Here is a 26,519-nt window from a genome sequence, read left to right on the forward strand (position 1 = left end):
GGATTTAGGGGGATATCGGGCAAAGGCTAAGGAGGATGGGTTTGGTGCAGGCCTCGGGGGGAGGAGTGTAGGGGGCACTTCCGCCTCGGTAGGGAGGAGTGTAGGGGGCACTTCCGCCTCGGTAGGGAGGAGTTTAGGGGGCACTTCCGCCTCGGTAGGGAGGAGTTTAGGGGCACTTCCGCCTCGGTAGGGAGGTGTTTAGGGGCACTTCCGCCTCGGTAGGGAGGTGTTTAGGGGCACTTCCGCCTCGGTAGGGAGGTGTTTAGGGGCACTTCCGCCTCGGTAGGGAGGAGTTTAGGGGCACTTCCGCCTCGGTAGGGAGGTGTTTAGGGGCACTTCCGCCTCGGTAGGGGAGCGGAAGTTACGGCCCCCCGCTCTGTGCGGGCGGGTCACGTGGCGGGAAGAGGCGGCGCTCTAGCCTTCGTCCTCGCTGTCCCCGGCCCGTGGAGGACCGTGCGGGAGCCGATGGCTGCGGGGCTGCGGGGGCTGCTGGGGAGACGTGAGTGGGGGGGGGGGGGCGGGGACACGGGGCCCCCCACGGCCTAACCTGACCCCCCCGGTGACCCCCAGCCTGACCTTGACCCCCAGCTGACCTCCCGGCCCCCGTGTCCCCCCCTTTCTGCGCTGCCCGCCCTGATCCTCGGGCTCCCCAGACCCCCCCCAGTATGTCCCAGTCCCTCCCCAGTATGTCCCAGTGAGTCCCAGCCCCTCCCCAGTATGTCCCAGTCCCTCCCCAGGGACTCCCAGCCCCGCCCCCTATGTCCCAGTATGTCCCAGTCCCTCCCCAGGGACTCCCAGTCCCTCCCCAGTATGTCCCAGTGAGTTCCAGTCCCTCCCCAGTATGTCCCAGGGACTCCCAGTCCCTTCCCAGGGACTCCCAGCCCCTTCCCAGTATGTCCCAGTGAGTCCCAGTCCGTCCTAGCCCCTCCCAGGGACTCCCAGCCCTTCCTCACTGGATCCCAGTGAGTCCCAGTACCCCCCCACACCCTTTCCTAGTGTGTTGTAGCAGTTGCCCCTGGGTCCCAGTCCCTCCCCAGTATGTCCCAGTGGGTCCCAGTCCCTCCCCAGTGGGTCCCAGTCCCACCCCAGTATGTCCCAGTCCCTCCCCAGTATGTCCCAGTGGGTCCCAGTCCCTCCCCAGTCCCTCTCCAGTGAGTCCCAAGGACTCCCAGCCCCTCCCCAGTATGTCCCAGAGACTCCCAGTCCCTCCCCAGTATGTCCCAGTGGGTCCCAGTCCCTCCCCAGTCCCTCTCCAGTGGGTCCCAAGGACTCCCAGCCCCCCCCCCCAGTATGTCCCAGTGGGTTCCAGCCCTTCCCCAGGGACTCCCAGCCCCTCCCCAGTGGGTCCCAGTCCCTCCCCAGTATGTCCCAGTGGGTCCCAGTCCCTCCCCGGTGGGTCCCGACACCCCGGTGACGGGCCGGGTGCCGCAGCGCTGCGGTTCCCGGCCCGGCTGATGTCGGCGGAGGCTGGGGAGCGCCGCTCGCCCGCTCGCGCCTTCGAGACGCTGCGGGTGACGCCGGAGCGGGACCACGTCCTGCACGTGGAGCTCCACCGCCCCGAGAAGAGGAACGCCATGAACTCCGCGTTCTGGAGGTAACGGGGAGGGGGGGACACGACACCCGGGGACCCCTGGCACCCCCAAACCCCCTCCCGACCGTCTCCCCGCTGTCCCCCAGGGAGATGGTGGAGTGCTTCCAGGACATCGCCCGCGACTCGGCCTGCCGCGCCGTCGTCATCTCGGGCGCCGGGAAGATCTTCACGGCTGGTGAGACGGCGCCGGGGGATTTGGGGGTGAGGGGGGGGGGGGGCGTCCCCTGTCCTCCCCCAGCTGGTGACGGCACGCCCCCCCCCCCCGGGCAGGGATCGATCTGATGGAGATGGGAAGCGAATTCATGGCGGTGGAGGGCGAGGACGTGGCCAGGAAGGCGTGGAACCTGCGGCAGAAGATCTCCCAGTACCAGGAGACCTTCTCGGTGCTGGAGAAGGTGGGACAGAGGGACGGACGGATTGGGGGGGGAGGACCCTGTTCCCTGACCCCCACCCCATCCCTTGACGCCCGTGTCCCCCGCAGTGTCCGAAACCGGTGATCGCGGCGGTGCACGGCGCCTGTATCGGCGCAGGTGAGCTGGGGCGCGGTGGGACGTCGGTGTCAGGGGTTTGGGGGGGGGGGATGTGTGTGTGTCCCCCCCTCGTCACCGGGTCGGGGTCTTCTCCCGGCAGGCGTCGACCTCATCTCTGCCTGCGACATCCGCTACTGCGCCCAGGACGCCTGGTTCCAGGTGAAGGTAGGTGGGTGGGCACCCTTGGGTGGCCCCGAGGCCCCTCAAATGGCCCCGAGACCCCACAGATGTCCCCATGGTTCCTCAGACGTCCCTGTGACCTTTCGGGTGTCCCTGGGACCCCTCAGATGTCCCCATGGTTCCTCAGACGTCCCTGTGATCTTTTGGGTGTTCTCAAGACCCCTCAGATGTCCCCATGGCTCCTCAGACGTCCCTGTGACCTTTTGGGTGTCCCTGGGACCTTTTGGGTGTCCCTGGGACCCCTCAGATGTCCCCATGGTTCCTCAGACGTCCCTGTGATCTTTTGGGTGTTCTCAAGACCCCTCAGATGTCCCTGGGACCCCTGAGATGTCCCCATGGCTCCTCAGACGTCCCTGTGACCTTTTGGGTGTCCCTGGGACCTTTTGGGTGTCCCTGGGACCCCTCAGATGTCCCCATGGCTCTTCAGATGTCCCTGTGACCTTTCGGGTGTCCTCAAGACCCCTCAGATGTCCTTGAGACCTCCCAGACGTCCTGGTGGCTTCTTAGATGTCCCTGGGACCCCTCGGATGTCCCCGAGCCCCCTGAAATGTCCTCAAGGCCCCTCAGATGTCCCCAAGACCCCCTCGGATGTCTCTGGAGCCCCTGGGCCACCCCCACGGCCCCTCACGTGTCCCCTCGCGTGTCCCCATCCCCGCAGGAGGTGGACATCGGGCTGGCGGCCGACGTGGGCACCCTCCAGCGTCTCCCGAAGATCGTGGGCAACCAGAGGTGGGGAGTTGGGGGGGGACACGCACGGATGGGGACACCGGGGAGGGGACATCAAGGGGGGGTGGTCCCCGTGTCATTGTCCCCCCTCCCACAGCCTCGTCAACGAACTGGCCTTCACCGCCCGCAAGATGATGGCCCCCGAGGCGCAGAGCTGCGGCTTGGTCAGGTACCGCAGCCCCCCCCCACCACCCCCAACCTTTCCCCGGGGAAGGGACAATCCCCGACGTCACGGGGTGGGGGGGGGGGGGTGGTGGTGCCACCTCGGGGTGCCCGTCCCCGCTGGCAGCCCCTCTCGTCCGCAGCCGGGTGTTCCCTGACAAGGCGACGCTGCTGCAGGGAGCCCTGGACGTGGCCAGCGCCGTGGCGGCCCGGAGCCCCGTGGCCGTGCAGGGCACCAAGGTCAACCTGGTCTATTCGAGGGACCACTCCGTCCCCGAGAGCCTCCGCTACATGGTGAGCGCTCCCCGGCCCCAAAACACCCTCGTTTGTCCCCAAAATACCGGGACACTTGTCCCCAAAGGGCCGGGACGCCTCCTGCATCGTCCCTGTTCCCCCCCCTCTTCCTTGGTGGTGTCCTGTCCCCATCCCCAAGGGTGTCCCCTGACTGTGTCGTCCCCCCCCACCCCATCCCCAGGGGTGTCCCCTGACCGTGTCCCCCCTGTCCCCAGGGGTGTCCCCTGACTGTGCCCCCCGTCCCCATCCCCAGGGGTGTCCCCTGACTGTGTCCCCCCCACCCCATCCCCAGGGGTGTCCCCTGACTGTGTCCCCCCCCGTCCCCATCCCCAGGGGTGTCCCCTGACTGTGTCCCCCCCACCCCATCCCCAGGGGTGTCCCCTGACCGTGTCCCCCCCACCCCATCCCCAGGGGTGTCCCCTGACCGTGTCCCCCCTGTCCCCAGGGGTGTCCCCTGACTGTGTCCCCCCCACCCCATCCCCAGGGGTGTCCCCTGACTGTGTCCCCCCCCGTCCCCATCCCCAGGGGTGTCCCCTGACTGTGTCCCCCCCACCCCATCCCCAGGGGTGTCCCCTGACCGTGTCCCCCCTGTCCCCAGGGGTGTCCCCTGACTGTGCCCCCCGTCCCCATCCCCAGGGGTGTCCCCTGACTGTGCCCCCCGCCCCCATCCCCAGGGGTGTCCCCTGACTGTGTCCCCCCCCGTCCCCATCCCCAGGGGTGTCCCCTGACTGTGTCCCCCCCACCCCATCCCCAGGGGTGTCCCCTGACCGTGCCCCCCCCCGTCCCCATCCCCAGGGGTGTCCCCTGACTGTGTCCCCCCCACCCCATCCCCAGGGGTGTCCCCTGACCGTGTCCCCCCCCCCGTCCCCAGGCCACCTGGAACATGAGCATGCTGCAGACCGAGGACATCCTGAAGTCGGTGCAGGCGGCGATGGAGAAGAAGGGCCCCGAGGACGTCCCCTTTTCCAAGCTGTAGGGACCCCGCGCCCGGTGTCACCCCCCCCACACACACACCCCCACCCCAATACACCCACTGTCCCCATGTCCCCACCCTGCCTCGTCCCCGCTGCGGCTGGGGGGGGGTACAGAGACCTAAAGGGGGGGGGTATGGACAGGGCGGGGGGGTATATGGGCACAGGGACGTATGGAGACCTAAAGGGGGGGTAGATGGATGGGGGGGGGGGTTTATGGGCACAGGGGTGGGTATAGAGAGACCTGGGGGGGGGAACGGGGACGTATGGAGACCTAAAGGGGGGGTATGTGGGCATGGGGGGGCATATAGAGAGCCCTAAAGGGGGGGGTATATGGGCACAGGGACGTATGGAGACCTAAAGGGGGGGGTATATGGATGGGGGGGGGGGGTTTATGGGCACAGGGGAGGGTATAGAGAGACCTGGGGGGGGGAACGGGGACGTATGGAGACCTAAAGGGGGGGGGTATATAGAGAGCCCTAAAGGGGGGGTATATGGGCACAGGGATGTATAGAGACCTAAAGGGGGATTTATATGGGCATGGGGGGGGCCATATAGAGAGAGACCAAAGGGGGTATATGGGGGGGGGGGGGTTGTGTAACATTTGTTTCCCGGAGGGGGCCGTATGGGCTCGGAGGAGGGGATCTATAGAGCTTATAGCTATACGTACGCTGGGGTGGGGGGGATAGGTGGTCCCAAAGGGGCACGCAAGAGCAAACGGGGGGGCTGTACAGGGTTCCGGGGGGGCTATATGGGCACATATGGTATATGGGGTCCCAAATCCAGCTATAGGGGGCTGTACGTGAGCCGCAAGGACGCGGAAGGGGGCTGCAGGGTCCGAAAGCGGGCTCTGCGGGGTTCCCTATGGGCGCTATACGCACAAAGCGGGTGTGTGGGGTCCTAAAGGGGGGGTGTTGGCACACGGGGGGGTGAGGTGGGCACCAAAAAAAGGGCTCTATGGGGGCTCCGGGGGGGGCTACATGGCCACAGGGGGGCTGTAGTGTCCTGCGTGGGGGATATATGGCCCCACAGGCAGCGTATACGGTCCCAAATGTGGGGGTCTTAAAAGGGGAGACACGGACACGGGGGGGGGGGGGGGGGGGTATATGGCATCCCAAAGAGGGACATACGTGTACGGGGGGGGGTACGGGGTACCGGGGGGGCGATACGGGGTACCGGGGGGCGATACGGGGTACCGGGGGGTCTCTCTACAGCTCTATGGGGCACAAAGCAGGGGTATACGCGCACACGGGGGGGGTCCCAAAGCGAATATTTGGGGGCTCTGCCCTCCCGGTGAGGATGAGGAGGAGTTCCTGCCCCCTGCCCCCGCAGAGAAAGATGCAGCTGATCGCCCTTAAAAATCTGACACCGTTTATTGTCCTGGGGGGGGTCCCGGGCCATGGGGGGGGGTCCCGATGCTCCCCCAGCCAGGAGAGGAGGGAGGACAGCGGTGAGGAACGGTAGAATCTCCGTCGTTAACAGTTATCAGCAATATTTTAATTACATGACAAAGAAAACCGGTACTAGATGCTGCTAGGTGAATATATATTTATATAATAAATCCGTAAGTTAATAAAGTAAATAGGAACCTTCTGGTTTTCATTTAAATTTTAAAAGATCAGGCTTTGGTTTTTTTTTTTTTTTTTTTTTCTCTTCTTTTTTTTATTTTTTGGTCCTCAGAAAAACCTGCTCCAAGGGTGGAGGGAGGGAGGGGGGGCTGAGCTGGGGCCCCCCCCCCTTCCTCCCCGAGCTGGGGCAAAGACCCCGGTGGGATTTTTCTGCTACGGAGAGGCATAAATTAAAGGGGGGGGGGAAGGGGCTCCTCTTCGTCAGTTGAAAAAATAGAAGGGGTTTATATTAAAAAAAATAATCTGAGCCAGAGCTGCCGGGCGCGCCGCTGCTCCCCTGCCGAGAAACCTGACTAAAAGGTGAGGACCCCCCCCCCGCCGCTCCCCGCAAAGTGGCAAAAAAAACCCAACTAAAACCACCCCAAAAGAAATCATTGCATAGGTTACGTGGCGGGGATAACCGGGCGGCGACGGTGGGGAGGGGGGGGGTTTGCTGTGACACCCCCCCCCCCCTCCCCACCTCAGCTCCCCCGGGGAGGAGAGAGTGTGCGAGTGTGGGTGCAGAGCGCGGGGAGGGTGGGTGGGCGGGAAAAATAACCCAAAACCGGGGGTTTGGCTCCTGCCGGGAAGCGCCAGCGCTTGGTGGTGCCGGTGCCGCGGCGGCTCAGAGGTCGCTCTCGCCGTAGAGCGCGGTGGAGAAGGATTTGTAGTCCAGGGCGCCGGGGACGGCGTCGGGGCCCTGGTAGGGAGCCATGCGGGCGATGCAGTACTCGGCCTGGTCGGGGGGCAGCTCCCGCCGTAGCTCCTCGGCCGTGATGTAGTTCTGGGGTGCAGGGAAGGCGGGGGGGGGGAGGAAAAAAAAAAAAGGGGGGGGTGAGGACCCAGGCGGCAAAACCACGTCCCCCTTTCCAAAACCGACCCCGGCGGCGTCTCACCTTGTCCCCGGCCAGGACTTTGAAGGAGGCGATGACTTGGTCAGCCGTGTCGGTGTCGGTGGTCTCTCGCGACATGAAGTCGATGAAGGCTTGGAAGGTGACGATGCCGCTGTTGTTGGGATCCACGACGCTCATGATCCGGTTAAATTCGGCGTCACCCTGGAAGGGGGGGGCGGGAAAAAAGGGGGCGGGGGACCCGGCGGTGAGAGGAAAGCGCGAGGGATTTTTGCCGGGCTCCTCGCCGTTCACCCACCGTCAGAGCGCCGCGACGGGAGGGAAATCTCCCGCGCGTCCTCGGGGAGCGCCGTGACACAAAGGCGGCGCCCGGCCTTCGGCCTCGGCCCCCTCCAGCCCTCTTCCCACCAGAGGTTCGCGGCGACGAAAAGGTCAGAAAGGAAAAAAAGGTGGGGGGGGGGGGGGGAAAAACCCCCATAAAACCCAAGGAGAAATAGCAGATAGCGTACCAGGCTGTATCCCGTGGAGATAAGGAGAGCTCGGAAGTCATCGGTGTCCACGCTTCCCGTGCGCTTCTACTCCGAGAGGGTGAAGAGGAGGAAGAGGAGAAAGAGCCGGCCGCAGAGGGCAGAGATGGAGAGCGCATGCAGAGACGGAGAGGAAGAGGAAGGAAGAGCCAGGAGGGCAGGGAGGAGAGAGGCAGAGTCCGTTATAGGAGGCGTTTCGGCAGCCGACGGGGAGGAGGAGCGTGCAAGGAAGGGGAGGAAGACCACGGGACGGGGAGGAAGAGAGAAAGGCGAGAGGTGAATCGCGGCTCCGGCGGCGAGGCCGGGTACCTGTCGGTCATTCTCCACGTCGTAGCCCAAGCTGATGAGGCAAGCTTTGAACTCCTCCGGTCCCAGGGCGCCGCCGTGGTCCTGCGACGCGGGAAGAGACGCGCCGTTGGTCCCGGGCGCGGCGGCGCGCTCAGCGCCCCGCCGCGCTCGGGGTCCCCTGGGTACCTTGTCGAAGTGGTTGAAGGACGCCCTGAATTCCTGCATCTGCTCCTGGCTGATGCCCTTGGCGTCGCGGGTGAGGATTTGGTTCTCCACCTCGTTGATGGTGCGGGCGATGGTGGTGAGGAGCTGCTCCCAGCCCACGCGGATGTGCTGGAGGGAGGGCGGGGAGAGAGAGAGAGAGACGCGCCGTGAGGGTCTCGGGGGAGGGAGAGTCGGTTTGTCGTCTCCGGAGCCCAGGCTAGGGGCACCTTTGGGTGTCAGGGAACAGGGGTGAGGGCACCCACCTCCATGGTGTAGTTGGTGTGTTTGTTGTCGAAGATCAGCGCCTCCTGAATGAGCTGGTGCTGCTGTTCCAGCACGTCGATGTTGGGTTTGTAGTCAACGATGCTCTGCTCGTATTGCTTGAGGTGGTTGAGCTGGTCCTCCAGCGTGCCGTTCATCTCGATGGAGATGCGACCGATCTCCTGGGAAGGGAAGGGGGAGGAAGAACGAAACGAGCCCAACGGGGCCGGGTCAGGGTCGGAGCGACGCCACGAGCCCCAAACGAACCGCCCAAACGAACCGCTCGTGGCTAACGCGAGGCACCGACGCTCCTTTTCGGAGGTCTCTGCCTTGCCCGGCGCTCCGGCGGAGCCCACGGAGCGGGCCGGGATCGCCCTCACCTCCATCTTGGTCTGGATCCAGGGCCCCACGATGTTGGCCTGGCTGGCGAACTGCCGCCGTAAGTGCTCGTTGGATTGCTGCTTGCTCTGCTCGTCCAACAAGGCATGGTCCCTCTTTGGCACCAGCTGCTGGACCTGCCGGGACAAAGCGACGGCGCTGGAAGAGCCGCGCGGCGACGGGGACTACGGAAAGGCACGGCGGCGAAACCACCGGTGCTCCGGGCGCGACGGGGAAGGAGCTTGCGGAGGATCCGGCAGCAGAGGGAGCAGGAGCTGGCGCTCCACGGACGATCCCTTCGTTATTATTTGCCGGCAGACAAGCGAGAGGCCTCGCGGGCGCTTCGGCTGACGCCGGAGGAGGCGCTTACCCGTTCCCACTTGGAGTTGATGATCTGCGGGGTGACAGAGGTGTAGGGGTTGTTCCCAGAGAGTTTGATGCTGTTGAGGTCCGCGATCCGCTGCGCTTCCCTCTGGATGCCCAGGATGGCCTCGCGCTCCTTGTCGGCGTCGGGCAGGGTGGACTTGAACTGGTCGTGAGCGGCGATGAGCCCCTGCAGGAGACGGGACCCTGCTTAGAGCCGGGCTCTGGGTCTGGGGAGCTGCTCCAGGAGCGATTTTACACCAGCTCATCTTTCTCCTCCCTCAGGAGAAGCTCCCCGGCTCTCCCAGGCCCCAGAGCCGGCACGAACAACGGTCGAGAAGCCGAGGGAAGACGTCTCCGCAGAAAGCCGAAGGCTACGGAACCTTCGCGCCGTTCCCGCGGCTCCCTACCTCGATCTCCTCGATGGTGTGGACGATGAACATGTCCTGAAGGTCCTCCATGGCGCTCTCCATCCAGTTGTTGAAGGGGGCCGCCCTCTTCGCGTACTCTAGGTGCAGCTCGTCGATCGTTTCCAGCTGCTTCTCCGTTTTCTGCACGTGGCCGGGAGTGATTTAAGGAGGGAGGGAGGGAGGGAGGGAGGGAATCCCCCTCCAAGGGTGGCCCCGTCCCCTCTGTCCCCATCCGCGACGGGTTGTTCTCACCTCAAGAGCTTCTCTCCGACTGTGGGTCAAGGAGCCCAGGACATCCCACTGGTCGCAGATCTTCTGGCACCGAGCGTTCACGCTGGGCGAGTCGTAGTAATCCAGCTCGCTTTAGCAGGGAAGGGGGGGGGAAAAAAAAAACCCGCAGCGAGGTGAGGATACGGGGTGGGGACACAGAGGTTGGGGCTGGGAGGGACCCCAAGAGCCGCTTTGGGATGGGATAAGCCCCCCCCTACATCGCTCCATCCCGAGGCAGGGATGCTCTCGGCTCCGAGCCCTGCCGGGGCTCGTTAAAAGCCCGTCGCGCGCGAGACCTGAGCCACCGCGGCTCCTCGGCCTCCGCCCGGCTCCGCGCCTCGGCGTTTTCCACGTTCCCGAGCCGCGTGTCCCCGTTTCCCGGTTATCGGTGACTCGAGTCGTTGGAATAAGGGCTCCTTTCATGGCTTCGCCCTGCCTTTGGCTTTCAGCGTACTAATTGTGTGCAAGTTTATCTGACTGGGGCCGGGGGGGGGGAGGAAGGAATAAAAAATAAAAAAAAAAAAAAAAGAAAAAAGAGCCAGGCTGCCCGGGCTGCCTTACAATAACCGTATTCTAGCAGCGGAGAAAACAGGAGGGGGAAGGGACGGGCAGAACAATAGGGGCACTGTGCGCAGGCGGCGGCCGCCGGCGCGGCGCTCGGAGGTGAGCCGTGGCCCGGGTTTTGCCGCGAGACCCCAGAAACGAAGGGTTTTGAGGAAAGCAGGGGAGGAAGAGGCCGAAGCACGGGAGGTCCCCGGGGCGTTCGGGGGTCCCCGGGGCGTTCGGGGGTCCCCGGGGCGTACTTGAGCTCCTGCGCGATAGCAGCGATCTGCTCCACGCGGTCCTGGTGCGCCGCCAGGTCGCTCTCAAAGGCTTCGTGCTTCCTGATGAGGGCTTTGATGTCCGACAGCGTGGCGGTTTCGTAGTCCTTCTGTTTCAGCATGGCTTCCTTGCCTAGGAACAGAGGAACGAGGGCCGTCACCTCCCCGTCGGGGCTGGCGCTTTGTCCCCCTCCGTACGCACCGAGGAGAATCCTCGGCGGCAGGAGAGCCCGCGGGCGGCATCTCCTCGGCAGACGGACCCAAACAAAAAGCTTTCCCCCCCGGCCACCTCCCCGCCCCCCCCCAAGCTTATAAAGCCCCCAGAAACCTCGAAATACCAGACAGCGTCTCCGAGATGTGCTGCCAGGGGTTTGTCACCCCTCCCAAAAGCAGCGTCGGCTCAGGGAGCCCGGTCGCTCGCGCCAGCGGGGCAGCTTGTGGATTTTAAAAGGGTCGAGCTGCTTTCCGAGGGCTTCATCGTTGTCGAGGCGACTCGCCTGCCACGGACATGAAACCTCCCCGTCCCCCCGCGTCCCCGAAATCCGCAACCTTCGGTCCAGGCCTCGTGGATGGACGCCTTCTGCCTGAACTTCTCGGCCAGGTGGTCGAGCCGCTCCAGCCGCCTGATCTCGTTCAGCAGCCATTCCTCGTAGCCCTTCTCGGCTTGCTCCAAGTGCTGCCAGCCGTTATTGATGTCCTGGGGGGACGAGGGCAGAGGGGCTCGGGCTCAGGGGACAGCCACGTGCCCCTCGGAAGCTCTTCCGCCCGTTTTGGGAGCCCTGTCTTCCATCAGCACAGGTTTTTGGGAGAAACCAAAGAGGAATCCACCCCCAAAACCCCTCTCTGGGAGAGCAGCTCCACCCTTCCATGCTCTCAACCGCAGCCTTAAAACGGGGGGGACACACACACACACCCCCCCCTTCCCACCCCATCGCGCTTTCCGCCCCCAAGATCTCCCAGCTCCGCTCTCCGCCAGCACGGGAAGCTCACCGAGACCATCTTCCCCTCGGAGGGCATGAAAGCGGGTCTGTTGCTCAGCCGGAGCTTCGTCTGCAGAGTGTTGAAGTTAATCTCCAGCTGACATTTCTCCTGCACTTTGGGGGGTTTGTGGACGCGCCGGTAGTCGCGGAAGTCTTCCAGTTTCTGCTGCATCTCCTGGATGGTCTTCTGCGGGCTGCGGTCCTCCAGCCAAGGGATGGTGCGCTTGATCCACTCCAAAAGCTACGGGGAAGACTTTGGTGGGTGGGAGGTGGGAAACGGCAGAGAGAAGCCGATTTTAGGGGGAACGGGGTGTCCCCCCCCGCAAGGCTGGAGCGGCCGGGTGGCTTACGTCGGAAGCGAGCTTCTCGTAGTCTTCCATCAGGTGCTCGTTCTCCTGGTTGACGGCCAGCACTTTGCAGATGCGGTTGGCCGCGGTTTCGGCCTGGAGGGGAAAGAGCAGCACAAGATTAGGGGTGGGGGGGGGATTCAGAGCCGCGGAAGGCTGCGGTGTCCCCATCCCAACCGGATTACCCCCCCCCGCCGGGTTCTGCCGGAGCAGCGCTCCGACCATCCTGGGGGGATTTGGGAGTCGCAGCTCCCCGAGGCTGCAGAAAGCCCGAGACCGTCGGGGCGATTTCCAGTTCCAGCATCAAACCTTTACCAACGGCTTCGCGGAAAACTCGGCTTTCGAGTGCCGGGAGCCCCGAAAAACGCGGCCACGCCGAGCGCGCCGCCGTCACGAGCGAGACACGCTGGGCCCTGGTGCTGATTTGCACAGAGAAAGCCCATCGCATCCAGGCTGCTCCTCTTTTTTTTTTTTTTTTTCCTCCTTTTTTTAACCCATCTCTAAGCACCGTGCTTCGGTCTTCTGGTGGGAGGGTGAGGAGGAGGCGGAAAAGATAAGCCTGGGGGATCGAGTACCTTGGTAGGCAGCACAGAAAAAGAGTCCAACAAGAGGAGCTGAAAGCCAGACATCAACAGAAATAGCGGAGAGGGTCTATGGAAGGATGGGGAAGAGGAAAAACGGAGTTGCCACAGGGGAAAAGTAAAATAAATCAATAAAAAAAATTAAAAAAACAAAAAAAACACCCAAACCCCTAGGCATCAGAGGTCTGAAACCTGTCCGAGAGGCTCATTCGTTTCCCGAATCCCTCCGATTAGCACAAAACGCTAATTGCTGATCCGCCCGGAATCAGAAACCCCGGGTCGCGGTGCAAACAGGCACTTGGGCTCTTCTCGGTTTCCCTCCTGCCCCGTACGGTGACAAGAGCCCAGCTACGCTACGCCCGGAAAGATTTCTCTGGCCCAGGAGCCAGCCCGGTTCTCCTCCTGGACAGGGGGGGGGTTTACGCTTTGCCCTTCTCCCGAGCGAAGCGGAGCTAAAGCTGGCCCCGTTTTTTGGGGTTTTTTTTTTTACGTTTCCAGAAGCCGTGCAGCAGCGCAAACGACCCTCGGGAGCCCGAAGGTCCGATGTTAGTAGCGGTTGGACCCAAGCGTGCAGCTCCAGCCGGCAAAGCTCACCTTCTGAGCACCCGAGAAAGCGTGGTAGAAGCAGGAAACGTATGTCATGATGGCCTTCTCATCGGGCCTGAGAGTGCCTACAATATCTGCGCAGAGAGAAAGGGAGGAGAGAGGGTGAAGAAGCGGCGTGGCAATCCTCGGCCCCCCTCGGGCATGCAGCGGAGGGAAACAAGCGCTTGCTGGGGGCTGCGATCCAAACCAGAGCCGGCTGACGGGGTTATTTTTGCCGCTTCGCTTCCCCTGCTTAATAACTCGGCCCCTCGCAAGGTGCCGAGGCTTCGTTTTGAGCTAGAGCTGAGCTCCCAGGCCTCGCCGGGCAGCTCCTTTCCGCCCCGGGTTAGCGCCGCGCCGGCGCTCTGCCAGCCCCTCGGCATGGCTGTGCCGGCACGGAGTCACAGAAAGATTTGGGGAAGCCGAGCGGCTTTTTTAAACCCAGGTCAACGAGCCGAGGTTTGGTTCCCCGAGTCAACGAGAGACAACAACGGCCATCTGAAAGAGAAGTCGCGTGAGTGTAGGATGCTGCAGTTGGAAATGTTACAGCAAGATGGACGCAGCCGCCTCCGGTACCTTCTGAGCCCCAGAAAAGGCATGGTAGAAGCTCGACACATAGGTCATGATGGCTTTCTCGTCAGGACGAGCTGTGTTGACAATGTCTGCAAGCGAACAACAAGGGTTAGACTGAGAGGGGAAGGTCTGCCGCCTCCGGCACGAGCCGGGCTCGCTCTCCACGCTGCGCCGAGGAGCCAGCTCCTCTTTAGGCTGGAATCCCACCAACAAGGAGCTCTTCAAAGTCAGGTAAATACACCTGTACGGGCAGAAGAGCACGTTAAAGACGGTTCCCTGATATTAAACCACCCCCTTTCCCCAGCTCCGAGCGAGGCTGGACTCGCCAGCACGCTTCCTCGACGCCCGGAGGAGCGGATCTGCCGTCAAGGACCAGGACCGTTCGCGACATGCGGACGACGTCGTCGCCCTTCGGCGGCGCGTTAGGAGAGCTTACCCTCTGCGTCCAGCATCTTGGGGATGTCCAGGTACTTCTCCGCCACTTCGAAGGCGTTGTTCAGATTCGTCACGGGGTCGTCCTAGGAAGAGGAGATGGCTGAGAGGAGCGCGGACGCCTCGCTGAGGCGGTTAAGCCGACGGACGGACGGACGGATAGCCGTGCTTCTCTCTGCCGGCTCCGAGCTCGTTTTTTGGGGAAGAGACTGCGCTACCGTCCGAGTTTTACCTTTCTGAGTTTGTCGTATTCGATGAGCTCCGGTCTGTGTCTGTGGATCAAGGCGTTGAAAGCAAGACCGTCTTTCCAGCTGCAAGAGAAAAGGGGAGAGTGGGGCTTAAATTCACAAACTGCTGCAGAGCGCCGGGCGGAGGAGGGTCCCCAAAGCCCTCCCCGACTTGCGAATTTCCTGGAAAACCTCTCCTGGAAACGCCTCCCGGAGAAGAGGCGGATATTTCAAGGCATAACCGCAGCAAGAAAAATAACAAAACCGGCATGAGGTGCCTTTTACCCTCCCAGCCGCGCTGAAAGCTTCGCCGGTGAGTACTTTGGGGGAGCGGCGCGCGAAGGAGCGGAGCTCGGAGCCGAGGAAGGTTACCTGATGTGGAAGTTCTGCACGTTGACGTTCTTGTAGGGAGCAGTCTTCCTCTGGCACCACAGCAGCAAGCCCTCCTTCGCCGAAGTCTCTGCAAAAGGACAACGGCGGCTCACGGAACGACCGGAGAGAGGATGCGGAGCGCGACGCCGGTGTCCCTTTCCCCTTACCTTCCACCGAGATGTCCTGAATGGCGAATCTGAGGATAATGGTCCAGATCATGCCCAGCGTCATCTTCGCGTTGCCGTCGACGATCTCTGAAAGCCGAAAAGGTGGGGAAAATAAAAAAAAAAAAAAAAAACAAAACACAGACGTTCAGCTCCCTGCAGCCGGAGGCGGCCGACGTCCCTTCCCATCTACAGAGTCATCCCAAGAGACGCGGGCAGCGCTTCGCCTTCGGCTGCGGAGGAACAGGCAGGAGCTGCCGGATCAGCGCCCCGGAGCCCAGATTTGGGCTCACCACCCAACCCACCCCACGCTTGGATTTCGCCGCGTGCTTTCACCCGGTACGTCGGAAGTTACGAGACGACGACGCGACGTGCGACTTGCTCTTCGCCTGGGACACGTCGGCTCCTCGCCCTGCGTCTTTCACGACAAAATAAGTCCAGAACCGGAGCAAACGTCCTCCAAAATTAACGTTTCCTAACCCAGTTTCACCACGGTGGTGTTAACGCCCGGCTCCGGGCACGCCGTCACATCTTCAGCGCATCCGGACGGCGACTTGCCGCGTTCCCACCGCGTCCCAAGCCGACGGCACGGCTCGTTCAACCGCCGAGGAGAGCCGAAGCACGGGTTCCCGAGGAGCTCGGGCTCCCACCCTGGCCGGGGAGGCTGAAAGGTCGCTCCTCGATGAGGGAAACACGACATTTCTCAGCTCTTGAGCAACCCAAGCGCTTGTTTTGGGTGGAAGGTTGAGGGATTAAGTCAAGATAACTCCAAGGGTTGCTTGCAGTGACCGTTCAAGCTGACGTGTGGGAGAATTTGGTGGATAAACGGCTGTTGTAACCGCCACCGCGCCCTCGCAGCTCGTATTTTAATGCGGCACCAGTTGGGACATGCACCGGTTTCGGGAACAGGCAGTCTTCGCCAGCGGGCAAGCAACGCCGGCCGACAAGACTTCAAAGATGTAACCTCGGAGCGAGCCGTGGTCTCCCGGCCTATTCAAAAAAAAAAAAACTGGCTCTGCAAGGTGAGCCGCTGCCAAACGGGGCCCCGTCCCCTGCAAAAAAACACCCCAAAGCTCCGGGGCAGCCCTCGGGCTTCCTCAGCGGCGAGTAAATCCAAAGGCGAACGGTCCCGGCTGCCGCGCGGACCGGGAAATCCTCTCCCCCGGCCCCGGGGAGGAGCACGGAGACCTCCAAGCGAGGCGGAGGGGGAATTAAATCCGGCGTTTAAGCCGCTTCTCTGTAGCTGGCAAGCTCCCGGCTCGCAGGACCGCGTCGGCGCCGCGTCCTCTCCCACGTCAAGCCGGCGTTTGCAAGGCGAACCCTTCGACGTCCACGTGCTCTGTGCAAAGGCGACGCCGAGCCCGTTCCCCGAGGCAAAGGACACGCTCCGCTTCGTTTGCGACCAGAGGAAAAAAAAAAAAAACTGAAGCAAAAAGGGGTTTGGTTTTTTTTTTTTTGCTGCTCCGTTTGCCCGGGTTGTTTTTCGTGAGGACGGACCAAATGGATCCAGCTGGGGCAGAGCCGGCTGAGGAAAATCAGAGATCCTCATCTAATGGGAGGAATTTTGTTTTTTAAACCATAAAGTTCTTCCTGCCAGCACGAACAGCGGGCAGGGTGACTCGGAACGACGCAGGTGCAAAGATTTGGCTTTTCTAGAGGAGGGGTTTTGGGTGTTTTTTTTGAACCGGCGGGAATTAGGCAAGGCAGCGATGAGCCCTGGAGAAAGCCGAGCCTTTAACCGATCACCAAACCTCCCTGTCCGCAGGCAGAAAAACCAACCGAAACACCTCGGGACGGCCGCGGCAACCTGTCCGGAGCTCGCCGCGGGAGAAGGGGATCACCCCTCGCCTAGCAAACCCGGCTCGGCCGCAAGCAGGAAGAAGCCACGTTTTCCTGATGAGTCCAGCAAAAAAAGTGTTGTGCAACGGCTTCCCCAAAATAGCAGTGACCTTGGAGCGGGAGCCCGCGCCGCCTTTAACCTCTGAGCTCGCCCGGACCACGTGCACCGGCTGCCCCGCGGCGACGAGACCGGCGGCGCCTCCCAAGCTGACTCAACCGCAGAGCGGTCGGCGGGCGCAGCGATAAACCCACGCCGACACCTCCCCGGCGATGCGGGTACGCCGCCCAGCGCCGTGACTCACCCAGGGCGTTGTAATACCGCCTTCAAAATACCAGCTCTGCCGTGCCAGGCTGCCATAAACCAGGCAAATCGTAGGCAGGGCGGCGTCGGCACGTCGGTTGGGTGCCGGGTCCCCGCGTCGGCTCGCGGCGTCACGCTGCGGGGCAGCGGGCACGGACCGCGGGTCACGGGTGACACGGAGGAGCCAGAGCCGGCCGGCGAGACTTCCCACTAGCCGGCGCGGGCCGGATCGCGTCACCGTAGACACGTCGGAGGTCCGGACTCACCTTCAGCTCCGATAGAGACCAGCTTGACGCCTTTGCTGGCGATGAAATCGAGGGCTTTGTTCACGTTGTTGATTTTATGCACTCTCATTTTACCCCGCTCCGGCTTTGGCAATCGTTCCCCTGGAAAGGAGAAGCCAGCGTGATTAAAGTAAGGTTACCAGCAAAAAAAAAAAAAGAAAAAAAAAACAAACCCAAAACAAAACAGCGAGGAGGATGAGCGTTTAGAGGCGAGGCCAAGGGACAAAAGACTTCCTTTGAGGTCTTCCTGCACAAATAAATAATAAAAAAACCCCACCGCCGTCCCCAAAAGCCGCTTTAGAAACCTCGCAGGGATGTCGACGGGTGGGAGGGACGGGAGGTGGCACCAACACGTCCTGTCCGGCAAAGGCACGGAGCGGGACTGACCTGAAATCACCTCCAGAAGCAGCATGAGCTTGAGGCCGTCGCGGAAATCCTCGTCGATGTTCTCTATCTGCGTGCCGGCCTTCCGCAGGTGGGAGTTGCACCAAGCCGTGAACGTCTGCGAGGACGAGGCAGGGAGGGAGGACGGTCAGATCGGGGACCCCCAAGCTCCGGAGAAATCACCCCTCGCTGGGAAACAACGCACCGACTCCCCCTTTTCGGGGGCTGCGCTCGTCGCGTCCCCCCCAGGCCGACGCTACTCGTCCCCATCTCCGAGCTCTCGCCCCGCGCTGTCGTCAAACCCCAGGCCTGAAGGTTTGGGGCGTTATTTTACAGAATAAACAGGGAAAAGGGGACCCCGCCGGCACGCCTTGACATCTGCTGGCAACAAAAGCCACCCCGCGGCACCGGCGGATCCCCGGCTCCGCTTTCTTTCCGGGACGCTGGAGACCCACGGGGGAATTCATCCCGCCGGAATGTGCCAAGCGAGGAGGAGGAGGAAGGATGTCCCAGCTGGCAGCTGCCTGCAAAACAGGCAGCCAGCCCTGCCTGCCCACACCCCACGCGCCCCGGGGCGGAGGGGGGGGTTTGCAGTAACGCCTTTGCCAGGGAGGGGAGAGGTTTTTCCGCTCCGTTCCCCCCCCCGCCCCGCCTCGGATGCTTGGCAGCAAATATTTGCCAGCAGCGGCTGGCGAAGGTCAAGACGCCGAACTGCAAACAGAGCAGATTCCTGCGCCGAGGGTTTTGGGACGCGTCTCGGTCTCTCCCGGGAGCGGGGTGTTATTCCCCAGAGGCCGAATTACGGCCTGAACTCGCAGCTTTTATTACAAAAAAAGAGCCGGAGGCTCAGGCTCCGGATTTGCGCCGGTAGCTGCCGGCACCTCGGCTCGGGGTGGGGAAATAAACCGCCGTTAACCGGGCGGCAAAGTTTACTCTGTGAAATTGCCATCCTTCCCGTTCCCTCCGTCCGCAATCCAAGACCGTTGCGAAGCCGCCGGCCACGGTTTGCTTTCGGATGGTCCCGTTACCGGCTCGGGTGACTCAGGTCCCTCCCGCTCTCCTTGCCACCACGGCACGGCTCAGGGGAGCAGCTGAACGGGGAGCATTGTTCCAGGCCGGCTCGTGGGCTGCGGTGAGCTCACGGCCGGGGAATGCCGCAGCGACAGATTTTAACGAGCCATTCATCCCACCAGGATGAGGGGAAAGCGTTTTAGGGCAGGATTTTAGGAGAAGAAACACCCTCCGGCCGCCGCGGCTGAACTGTCGAGGGATCTGCGCCTGCTTCTCACGAAGCTTGGACGCTGGCTTCTCGGCGTCAGAAACACAAATACGCCAGGATTGACCTTAAACAGGAAAGCGGGGTCACCTTCACGGGGAAAACGCAGCGGTTCCCTTTGTTAAAGCCGTTTTTGCAGCCCACGTCTCGACGGAGAGACCGGGACAGCTTGGACGAGCCCACGGGCACGGCAGAGGAGCGGTCCCACGGCACCGTGAACGTGCCAGGCTTGGCAAAAAAAAAAAAAATTTGAAAAAAAAAAAAAAACAAAACCAAACCACCTTTCCTCCCCATTTCACGCCTGCTAGGTCACCTCCGTGACTCGTCCCGGGGGCCGACGGCGCGGCTAGCTCGGCATCCCGATTGGCAAGGAAAGCGGAGATGACCGTATAAGGGCAGGAGAGAGGTAAAATCCGTAGCCCGGCGAGGGTGTTCCCGGGTTGCTTATCGAGCGTCCCTGAACGACGGTTCGGCAACGACAGCCGTCATACCCCTCCGCATGCCTCCGCCAGGCGTGTCGGGGTGTTGTCACCGAACAAGGCGAGCCGGCCGAGAGCTCGCCGCGATGCGCGGGCCGGGAGGATGGAGGAAAAAAAAAAAAAAAAAAAAAAAACAACTCAAAAAACTCGACGGCGAAAGCAGCTGCGAAGCGAGCCCCGGCACGTGGAAAAGACGAGTCAAGAGCTGAATCGCACCCCGTGCGACAAAACCCACCGGCCGAGGTCGTCCCCCCACTGGCGCCAAGAGCCCGTGCTTGTTTCCAAAACGCTATGGAAACGGTCGAGGAGTTAAAAATAGTCGCAGAAAGCAATAAAAAGCCTCCGAGCTCTCCGCAGAAGCTCATTTCCTCAGAGGGTGACGGATCTCTTCCAAGTCCCCGTGAATTTCTTTTCCTACGGCTACCGGGCAGCCGCGGCACCGAGCCCTCGCTCTCCCCCACCCCAGGACCCCTCTCGCCCGACCGGGGCTACCTGGAGCCCGGGAACCGAAGCTTTTACCCCCCTCAAATCAGGACGGTGCCAAGATGCTCAGAGCCCAGTAGCTAAAACCCATCAAATTCACCCCAAAAAGCAGTTCGGGTAAGAGCGTCTCGTTCCGTCTCGGCACGGAGCTGAGCCTAAACCGGATGAGATGAACCAAACCTAACGAAGCCGGAGCTTAAGGACCGGTTGGCGGGGCAAAGAGCAGGTTTTTTTCCCCCCCCCTCCCCGCAGCAATGTGTTACGAATAAAAGTTACTAAAAAAGGAGATTCCACACATGTTTCTGGAATTTCCTTCCCACGGAGGCGCTGGAGAAACACTTTCCAGGCATTGTATCAAAGCAGCCTTTGTCGGGGAGGAATAAGGTGGCCCCGCACCTTCCCCGGACGCCGGTCCCGGGGATGCCGAGGGGATTTTGTTTGCCAGGGAAGGGGAGTGAGGCGGGGGGGGGGGGGGGGTTTATTTTTGACCCCACGAGCTCACCGGGCGGCATCGGCTCTGCCCAGCTCCGACGGGAACGATCCCGGTGTTATTTTTGCAACCTTCCTTCCTTTTAAGGCAAACATCGACCCAGACTTTAGACCGACTCAAAAAAAAAAAAACCTGACCGAAATCCTCTCCGCTGTCCTCGGAGGCCACGGCACAGCCCGAGAGTTTTGTTTACTTGGGGAGATTTATGGGCAGAACTCTATCGGTATTTTTCCATTAAGTCACCGCCGACAATAATTTGTCCTTAAAAAAAAAAAAAAAAATCCAAAAACAACAAACCATCTTTTTTTAGAAATCTACTGGAATAGCACATTTTTTCTTCTTTTTTTTTTTTTTTATATTTTAAAATAGCGTTCTCTAGCCTGTGAGCGTTTTCCCTGGTGAGAGGGACCTGGATCGAAGGCGACTGTGGCCCGATAGCACCGCCGGTTCCTCCAGAGCGGGTTTTGGTCTCATTTTCAGGTTTTTAAGCAAAAAAAACCCCAAAAAACCCCAAAAAAACATCCGGCCTGGGAGTACGCAGCGCCAGCCTGACCACAACCACGCGCGTGGAAAGGGACGGAGGAGCCCACCGAGGGTTTCGGGTGGGTAACGGGGGCGGGGGGGGGGGCCTTCCCTTCGTTAGGGCCGCCAACGGGAAGCTCGTTAGGGCAGGAAGTCGTTCCTGCGCTCCAAGTTATCGGCCTGCTCTTAAGATGTCGCGGAGACTAAACAAAAGCTCCGGAGAAGAAACAGGCATTTCCCAAAGCATTCGGACCCGTCTGTATCAGCCCAGCAATTAGCGGGATCGCTAATTAGGGTTGCTAGTGGCTCAGCTTGACGCTGCGGCCGCTTTTCCTTTGAGGAGCTCGAGCAAAGAGGGGGGGGGGGGGGGGGAAAATTACAAAACTCAAGAGAAATGAGGATTTTTCTCTCTGGATGGGGAGAAAAGGGACGCCGAGGAGCAACGTCTCCCGTCCTCGGTCCTGCCTTCGTTAGGAGGGCGTCGTTAACGGGGTTTTGCCTTTCAAGGCGCTGACCGTAGCATCCCGAAACGCCGGGACGGGCAGGCAGCCACCGGCTCGGCACAGCCCGGTTTTGCTCCCGACTTTTCAATCGTTCATCGTTTTCTTCGTCGTGGGGTGGGTTTGGGGTTTTTTTTTGTTGTTGTTGTTGTTGTTTGGTTTTTTTTCTGATTTGCTGCTACCGGAGGGGCCGGGGGAGGCCGGATCACGGAGATTCTCTTCATTCTTTTCCCTTATTAGGCTCTTGGCTCGACTGTTTGGGGAGAAAGCAGCTAATTCAGAAGAGGACGGTGGCAGGAAGCAGCCGGGGGAGGCACGGCCCCCCACGGCAAACCCTCGCAGGGGTCCGGCACGTCGCAGCTTGAGCCTGCCCCGATTTTGAGGGTTTTGGGATGGAGAAAGAGGCAAAATTCTTCTTGTTCCGAAGCTGGGTCCAAGCCAGGGCGATGCCGTCGGCTCCGGTGCCTCTGTTTTTAGGGAAGATAAGGGCGCAGGCGAGGCAGGCGGGCGTACCCGCATTCCTGCGAGGATGAGAAGCTCCGCGCCGAGAGCCGGCACACCTCCCGGTCCTCAGCCGGGTCCGGCTTTGCTGTACGCGCCGGTTTTTGGGGGTTTTTTGGGGGTTTTTTCCCCCCCCCTCCCTAAAACCAGGCGCTGCCGCTACCCTGCCCGAGGTGGGAGGAGAGGTTCAGATATGGGCTGCAAACGTGCCCCCAAAAAAAAAAAAGAAAGGGAAAACCAGGGAGATATTAGCAAGCCAAATGGCCAGATGGAGGAATTAAGGCTCATTTATACCGCCGACCAGCACCCCTCGTCCTGGCACCGGCTCCGAGGAGGAGCGCAAGGTCCAAAAAAATCCTCATTTTCCCGATCCCGGGTCATCAGTCGTCCTCGTTAGGAAAAGCCGTGGTGTTTGGAAAGCCCTGCCAGATCGTTTCCCCAGCTCTTTGCGTAACCGGGGCTCCTGCCCGGCAGGTCTGCGTCATTAAACAGGCATTAACGTGCCGCCACCGCGACCAGGTAAGTAATCTGCCATCAAGGATCCAACCTGGGATTGAGAAGTTGCCTCAGCGGGATTAAGTAGGTGGATTATTTTGGAGAAAAAAAAAAAAAAGAGCCCCCAAAAGGGGCTTAAAGATCGGAGGGAAAAAAAAAAAAAAAACCACACCCGGCCTCAGCCATCGGGACGAGCATCTTTCTACCATCGCACCGGGAATCGTTTTTGGGTTTAAAGGTGAATCCCGCTGCGGGCACGAGCCCGAAAGCCGCCGCGCACGAGGCGGAGGGGGCCGAGGGTGCCGACGATGTTTTCCGATTAGGCGGAGGACTCCCGGGGCCGGATGTTTTGTCTTTGGAGAGAAACCAAGAATCCAGCCGGGCAGCGGAGAAGCAGCCGCTCCTCCATCACGTCCGTGATCTCGGGGGAGCCGAGGCGAAGCCACAAGCGATTCTTTTGCCCGTCCTCGCCGCGGGCAAGACATCAACCCCGGCCGTGAACCCGGCCTCGTTAACACGCCGAGGTCGTTAAGCAGCACAGGGCAGTCCGAATCCGACGAGCCAGCGGCGGGTACAATTAATAACTCCAACGCACCAGACCGTGTTGTGAGAAGCGGGACCAGCATCTCCCGAACCGCTCTCGTTACCGCTCCGCGGGCTCGTTATCGCTCTCAAGGACACTGTATTTTCTATTTTCGCCGAGTTATTTTTCCAGTACCACCAGTGTCGGAAACGGGCAGATTTCCTTTTTTTTTTTTTTTTTTTTTTTTTTTTACCCCAGTGTGTTTGCTGATGCCAGGAAGGACGGAGGCCGTCGGATCGTGCCCCGCTGTTTCAGCCACATAGCTGAGATTCCAGAGGAGAAACCCCGGGGACTGGACACATACCAGCAAGAAAAACCACAGCCGTTGGGACGGCTCCGTACCGGCACGCTCCGAGCATCTCCATCCCTCCATTCCCGGCTGCCTTTCCCCGCAGCGAGGGACGGGACGAGGCCTCGGTCGCTTCCGTTGCGGCGCGGCAGATGTTTAAGGCATCTGGGGTTTGAAGCTCGCCGCCTCCTTCCCTTTCCAAAGTCAGCCCCGGCCGAGCGGGATGTTCATCGTGCCGGTAGCTTCCCTCGAGATCAAAAAGACAGAAAACCACTCCAAAAAAAAAAAAAAAAAAAAAAATTTAATTAACTTGAGGACGAGCACGCTGGTCCTTCCGACACCGTCTATTCCTCCCGTGAGGATCAGGGCTGACTTTGAGCCTCATCCTCGCCTTCGGGGAAACAGGGATACACAGGGAAGCCGGATCCCCAAATTTCTGGAGTTGCCGGAGGCTTTCCGCTCCGGGCAGCGTGTCCGTGCCTGTCCCCTCGCCCGACGAGGGGGAGGAGGAGGAGGAGGAGAAGAGGAAGAACCACTGCGGAGGCAAACTCACCGCCGGCTGCGGATGGAGGACAGAGAAGGGGAAAGACCCGGGAAACGCTTCCGATGGGCCAGGTGCCGAATCGGGACCAGGGGTTTGAAGCTTGCTAATTAGCCAGCTCTCCGCCCGAAGTTAACGAGGCGCCATTCACCCTCCCCGCCTCACGCCCCCTCCCCAGACTAAACAGCTCCGCGGCGGGTCTGCCGAGCCGTGCGTCAGCCAAAACCCTCTCCAAATATCGCGTCTCCTTCTCCGCGTCAGGCTGCGGCACGGCGGGGCCAGGAAACGCGGCAGCACCACGGCCCCGGCTCCTCCAGACCCCCACGGTGTCCAGCCCTGCCGCATGGAAACTCGGGTGTTTAGCACCAACAGACCCAAAAATCTCGTTAAAACCGAGGCCAATAGCCAAAAAAAAAAAAAAAAATATATATATATATATATATATATGTTATGGACTAGCTGGAAAGCGGCGGGTCGGGGCTGGCTGAAACACCGCTCCAGGGAGGAAGAGGAGGAGGAGGCCTGGCATGCGTTTCCTTCACCAAAAATTATACTGTTGAGTTGTGATTTCTTTCTTTTATAAAAAAAAAAAAAAAAACAACAAAAAAACCCCCACCACTGTAACTATGGCAACAGAAACCCAGCGTTCACATTTCTGAGTTTATACAGGTGTCCGCACCGGCGCGGTGACCCACGCCGCTCCTCCCAGCCTGAGATGGGGGGGGGGTGTCTGCTGCGTCCCCCCCCCTCGGCTGGCTCCACCTGCGGGGTCTGAAACCCCCTCCTTCCTAAATAACCTGCAATTAAGGCAATTAAACACAAAATAGCAGATGGCCACCTCGCCGCCTGCCCACAAACGGTCTCCAATAATTAACCAGGAGGAAGACAGCGGCAGGTCAGAGCTCACGGCGCTTGCCGGAGGGACGTGTCCCGACCGCGGGCGAGCGGGTTTTGCCACGCCACGACGCCCGGCGCAGACCGGAGGGTCACGACGTTCGGGTACGGCACAAAACGTACCCCCCAACTTCTCACCGAGACCCCCGGCGAGGGGCTGAGGGTGCCGGGAACGTCGCCCTCTCCCCACGGTGCCTTTCGGACCTGCCCCTCCCTGCTGCCGCCTCTCCCCTAGTGCCCTTTTATCCTCTCCCTTATTTCCCCATTCCTGTCCCAGGGAGCGGATCCTTCTCTCCGGATGCTTTTACACCCCGGCTCTGGTGGCGTCTGGCTCCTCCGGCCACCCCGCAGCCCACACTGCAGCCAAAACTGTGTGCGTGTCCCCCCACCCCCGGAGAAGGGGACGTGGGATTTTCCGAAGCCAGGCGTGGGGGAAGGCTGTTTTCTCCACGCACCACCCCCCCACAGCACGACCCTCTGAACCAGGCTTCACCCTGGGCTGTCCGTACCAGCCCCCCAAATCGCAGCCCCCGGGGTCCCACACAGTCCCAGCGCCCCCTGTCCCCCCCCCTTCCCCAGCACCCCCAGGTGTCCCCTTGGGGTGCACCCCCCCCAGCATCCCCTGTCCCCGTCACCCCCTCCTTTTCCCCAGACCCCCCCTCGCTCCCCTCCTCTCAGAGCCCCCTCCAGACCCACCGCCCCCTCCCTCAGGGGCTCCCCCAGCACCTGCTTCACCTCAGACACCCCCCCACGACCCTTCACCTGTCCCCACAACCCCCCCCTCAGGCTCCGACTCTTCAGGCCCCACGGCCCCCGACCCCTCAGGGGCCCCCTCATCCCACCCAGGCCCTAACGCTTCAGGGTTCCCTTCAGATACCCCCCCCCCCTCCCCAAAGCCCTGATGCCTCAGGGGTTCCCTCAGGGCCCCCCCTCAAAGCCCTGACACCTCAAGGGTCTCCTCAGTGATCCCCTCAGCCCCCAACCCCTCAGGGCCCCCCCCCCAAAGCCCTGACGCCTCAGGGGTCTCCTCAGTGATCCCCTCAGCCCCCTCTTCCCCCCCCACCCCCACCCCTCAGGGCTCCCCCAAAGTCCTGATGCCTCAGGGATCCCCTCAGCCCCCCCCTTACCCCCCCCACACACCCCCGTCAGGGGTCTCCTCAGGGCTCCCCCAAAGTCCTGACGCCTCAGGGGTCCCCTCAGCCCCCCCCACACACACACCTGAGGGGTCCCCTCAGGACCCCCCCAAGGTCCTGACGCCTCAGGGGTCCCCTCAGGGCCCCCCCCCAAGGTCCCGACGCCTCAGGGGTCCCCCTCAGCTCCCCCCCCTCCCATGGTCCCCTCAGTCCCCAACTCCTCAGGGCCCCCCCCCCAAAGTCCTGACACCTCAGAGGTCCCCTCAGGACCCCCCCCCCCAAGGTCCCGACGCCTCAGGGGTCCCCTCAGCCCCCCCCCCAACCTGAGGGGTCCCCTCAGGACCCCCCAAGGTCCTGACGCCTCAGGGGTCCCCTCAGCGCCCCTCCCACACACACACACACCTGAGGGGTCCCCTCAGCCCCCCTTCCCCCCCCACACACACCCCTCAGGGCCCCCCCCAAGGTCCTGACGCCTCAGGGGTCCCCTCAGCTCCCCCCCCCCCCATGGGTCCCCTCAGCCCCCAACCCCTCAGGGCCCCCCCCCCCAAGGTCCTGACGCCTCAGGGGTCCCCTCAGGCCCCGACACCTCAGCTTCCCCCCCCCCCAACCGGGGCCCACCTTGCGCTGCTGCTTTTCCCAGGCGGGATCGAGGAGAAGGTCTCGATCCCAATCATCCTCCTGGGCCATATAGTCGCCGTTAGGGCCGGGCCCATTACCACCGTAGGGATAGGGCTGCCCGGCGCTGTGATAATCCACCATGGCGCTGCGATCGTTCCGCTCCTCTCCTGCCGCCGCGCCGCCCGGTTCTGCGCCCCCGCCGCCCGCCCCAA

The 26,519-nt window shown here is 61.7% G+C and overlaps 2 protein-coding genes across 8 annotated transcripts in view; one reads left to right on the plus strand and one right to left on the minus strand.

The window, feature by feature from the left end:
• The first annotated feature begins 377 nt into the window (after positions 1-377).
• The window catches only part of ECH1 (enoyl-CoA hydratase 1), a 76,641-nt gene continuing 50,499 nt past the window's right edge, over positions 378-26,519 (plus strand). The window contains exons 1-11 of one of the 3 annotated variants that reach the window (XM_054808219.1): positions 378-499; positions 1,432-1,594; positions 1,678-1,766; positions 1,862-1,986; positions 2,073-2,121; positions 2,222-2,286; positions 2,960-3,030; positions 3,125-3,196; positions 3,333-3,483; positions 4,355-4,484; positions 11,339-11,351. In XM_054808219.1, coding sequence (XP_054664194.1) covers positions 466-499; positions 1,432-1,594; positions 1,678-1,766; positions 1,862-1,986; positions 2,073-2,121; positions 2,222-2,286; positions 2,960-3,030; positions 3,125-3,196; positions 3,333-3,483; positions 4,355-4,459 — 924 coding nt within the window. In that variant the 5' untranslated portion in view covers positions 378-465 and the 3' untranslated portion in view covers positions 4,460-4,484; positions 11,339-11,351. Of the gene's footprint in view, positions 500-1,431; positions 1,595-1,677; positions 1,767-1,861; positions 1,987-2,072; positions 2,122-2,221; positions 2,287-2,959; positions 3,031-3,124; positions 3,197-3,332; positions 3,484-4,354; positions 4,532-11,338; positions 11,352-26,519 lie in introns of those variants that run through there. The other 2 variants (XM_054808220.1, XM_054808218.1) reach the window with 2 other exon arrangements.
• On the minus strand, positions 5,933-26,519 carry ACTN4 (actinin alpha 4). 5 transcript variants are annotated; one of them, XR_008574512.1, is made up of 23 exons: positions 26,308-26,519; positions 17,507-17,621; positions 17,102-17,221; positions 14,699-14,785; positions 14,532-14,619; positions 14,165-14,243; positions 13,937-14,018; positions 13,504-13,589; positions 11,765-11,857; positions 11,425-11,655; positions 10,984-11,131; positions 10,417-10,567; positions 9,596-9,704; positions 9,344-9,484; positions 8,941-9,123; positions 8,573-8,707; positions 8,195-8,374; positions 7,914-8,060; positions 7,749-7,829; positions 7,422-7,487; positions 6,958-7,116; positions 6,568-6,845; positions 5,933-6,510 (listed from the first exon to the last, which is right to left on the minus strand). XR_008574512.1 is itself a non-coding variant. In XM_054808207.1 (22 exons), exons 1-22 carry the CDS (start codon positions 26,446-26,448, stop codon positions 6,687-6,689), a joined length of 2,781 nt encoding a protein of 926 aa, XP_054664182.1. In that variant the 5' UTR covers positions 26,449-26,519; the 3' UTR covers positions 5,933-6,686. The 5 variants fall into 5 exon arrangements, 4 of the variants coding, with proteins under 4 accessions (XP_054664182.1, XP_054664184.1, XP_054664183.1 ...); XM_054808207.1 differs by lacking the exon at positions 13,504-13,589 and adding an exon at positions 12,937-13,022 and having other exon boundaries at positions 5,933-6,845; XM_054808206.1 differs by lacking the exon at positions 5,933-6,510 and having other exon boundaries at positions 6,533-6,845.

Source organism: Grus americana, chromosome 34 (genome assembly GCF_028858705.1).
Source record: "Grus americana isolate bGruAme1 chromosome 34, bGruAme1.mat, whole genome shotgun sequence".
NCBI classification, from domain to species: domain Eukaryota; kingdom Metazoa; phylum Chordata; class Aves; order Gruiformes; family Gruidae; genus Grus; species Grus americana.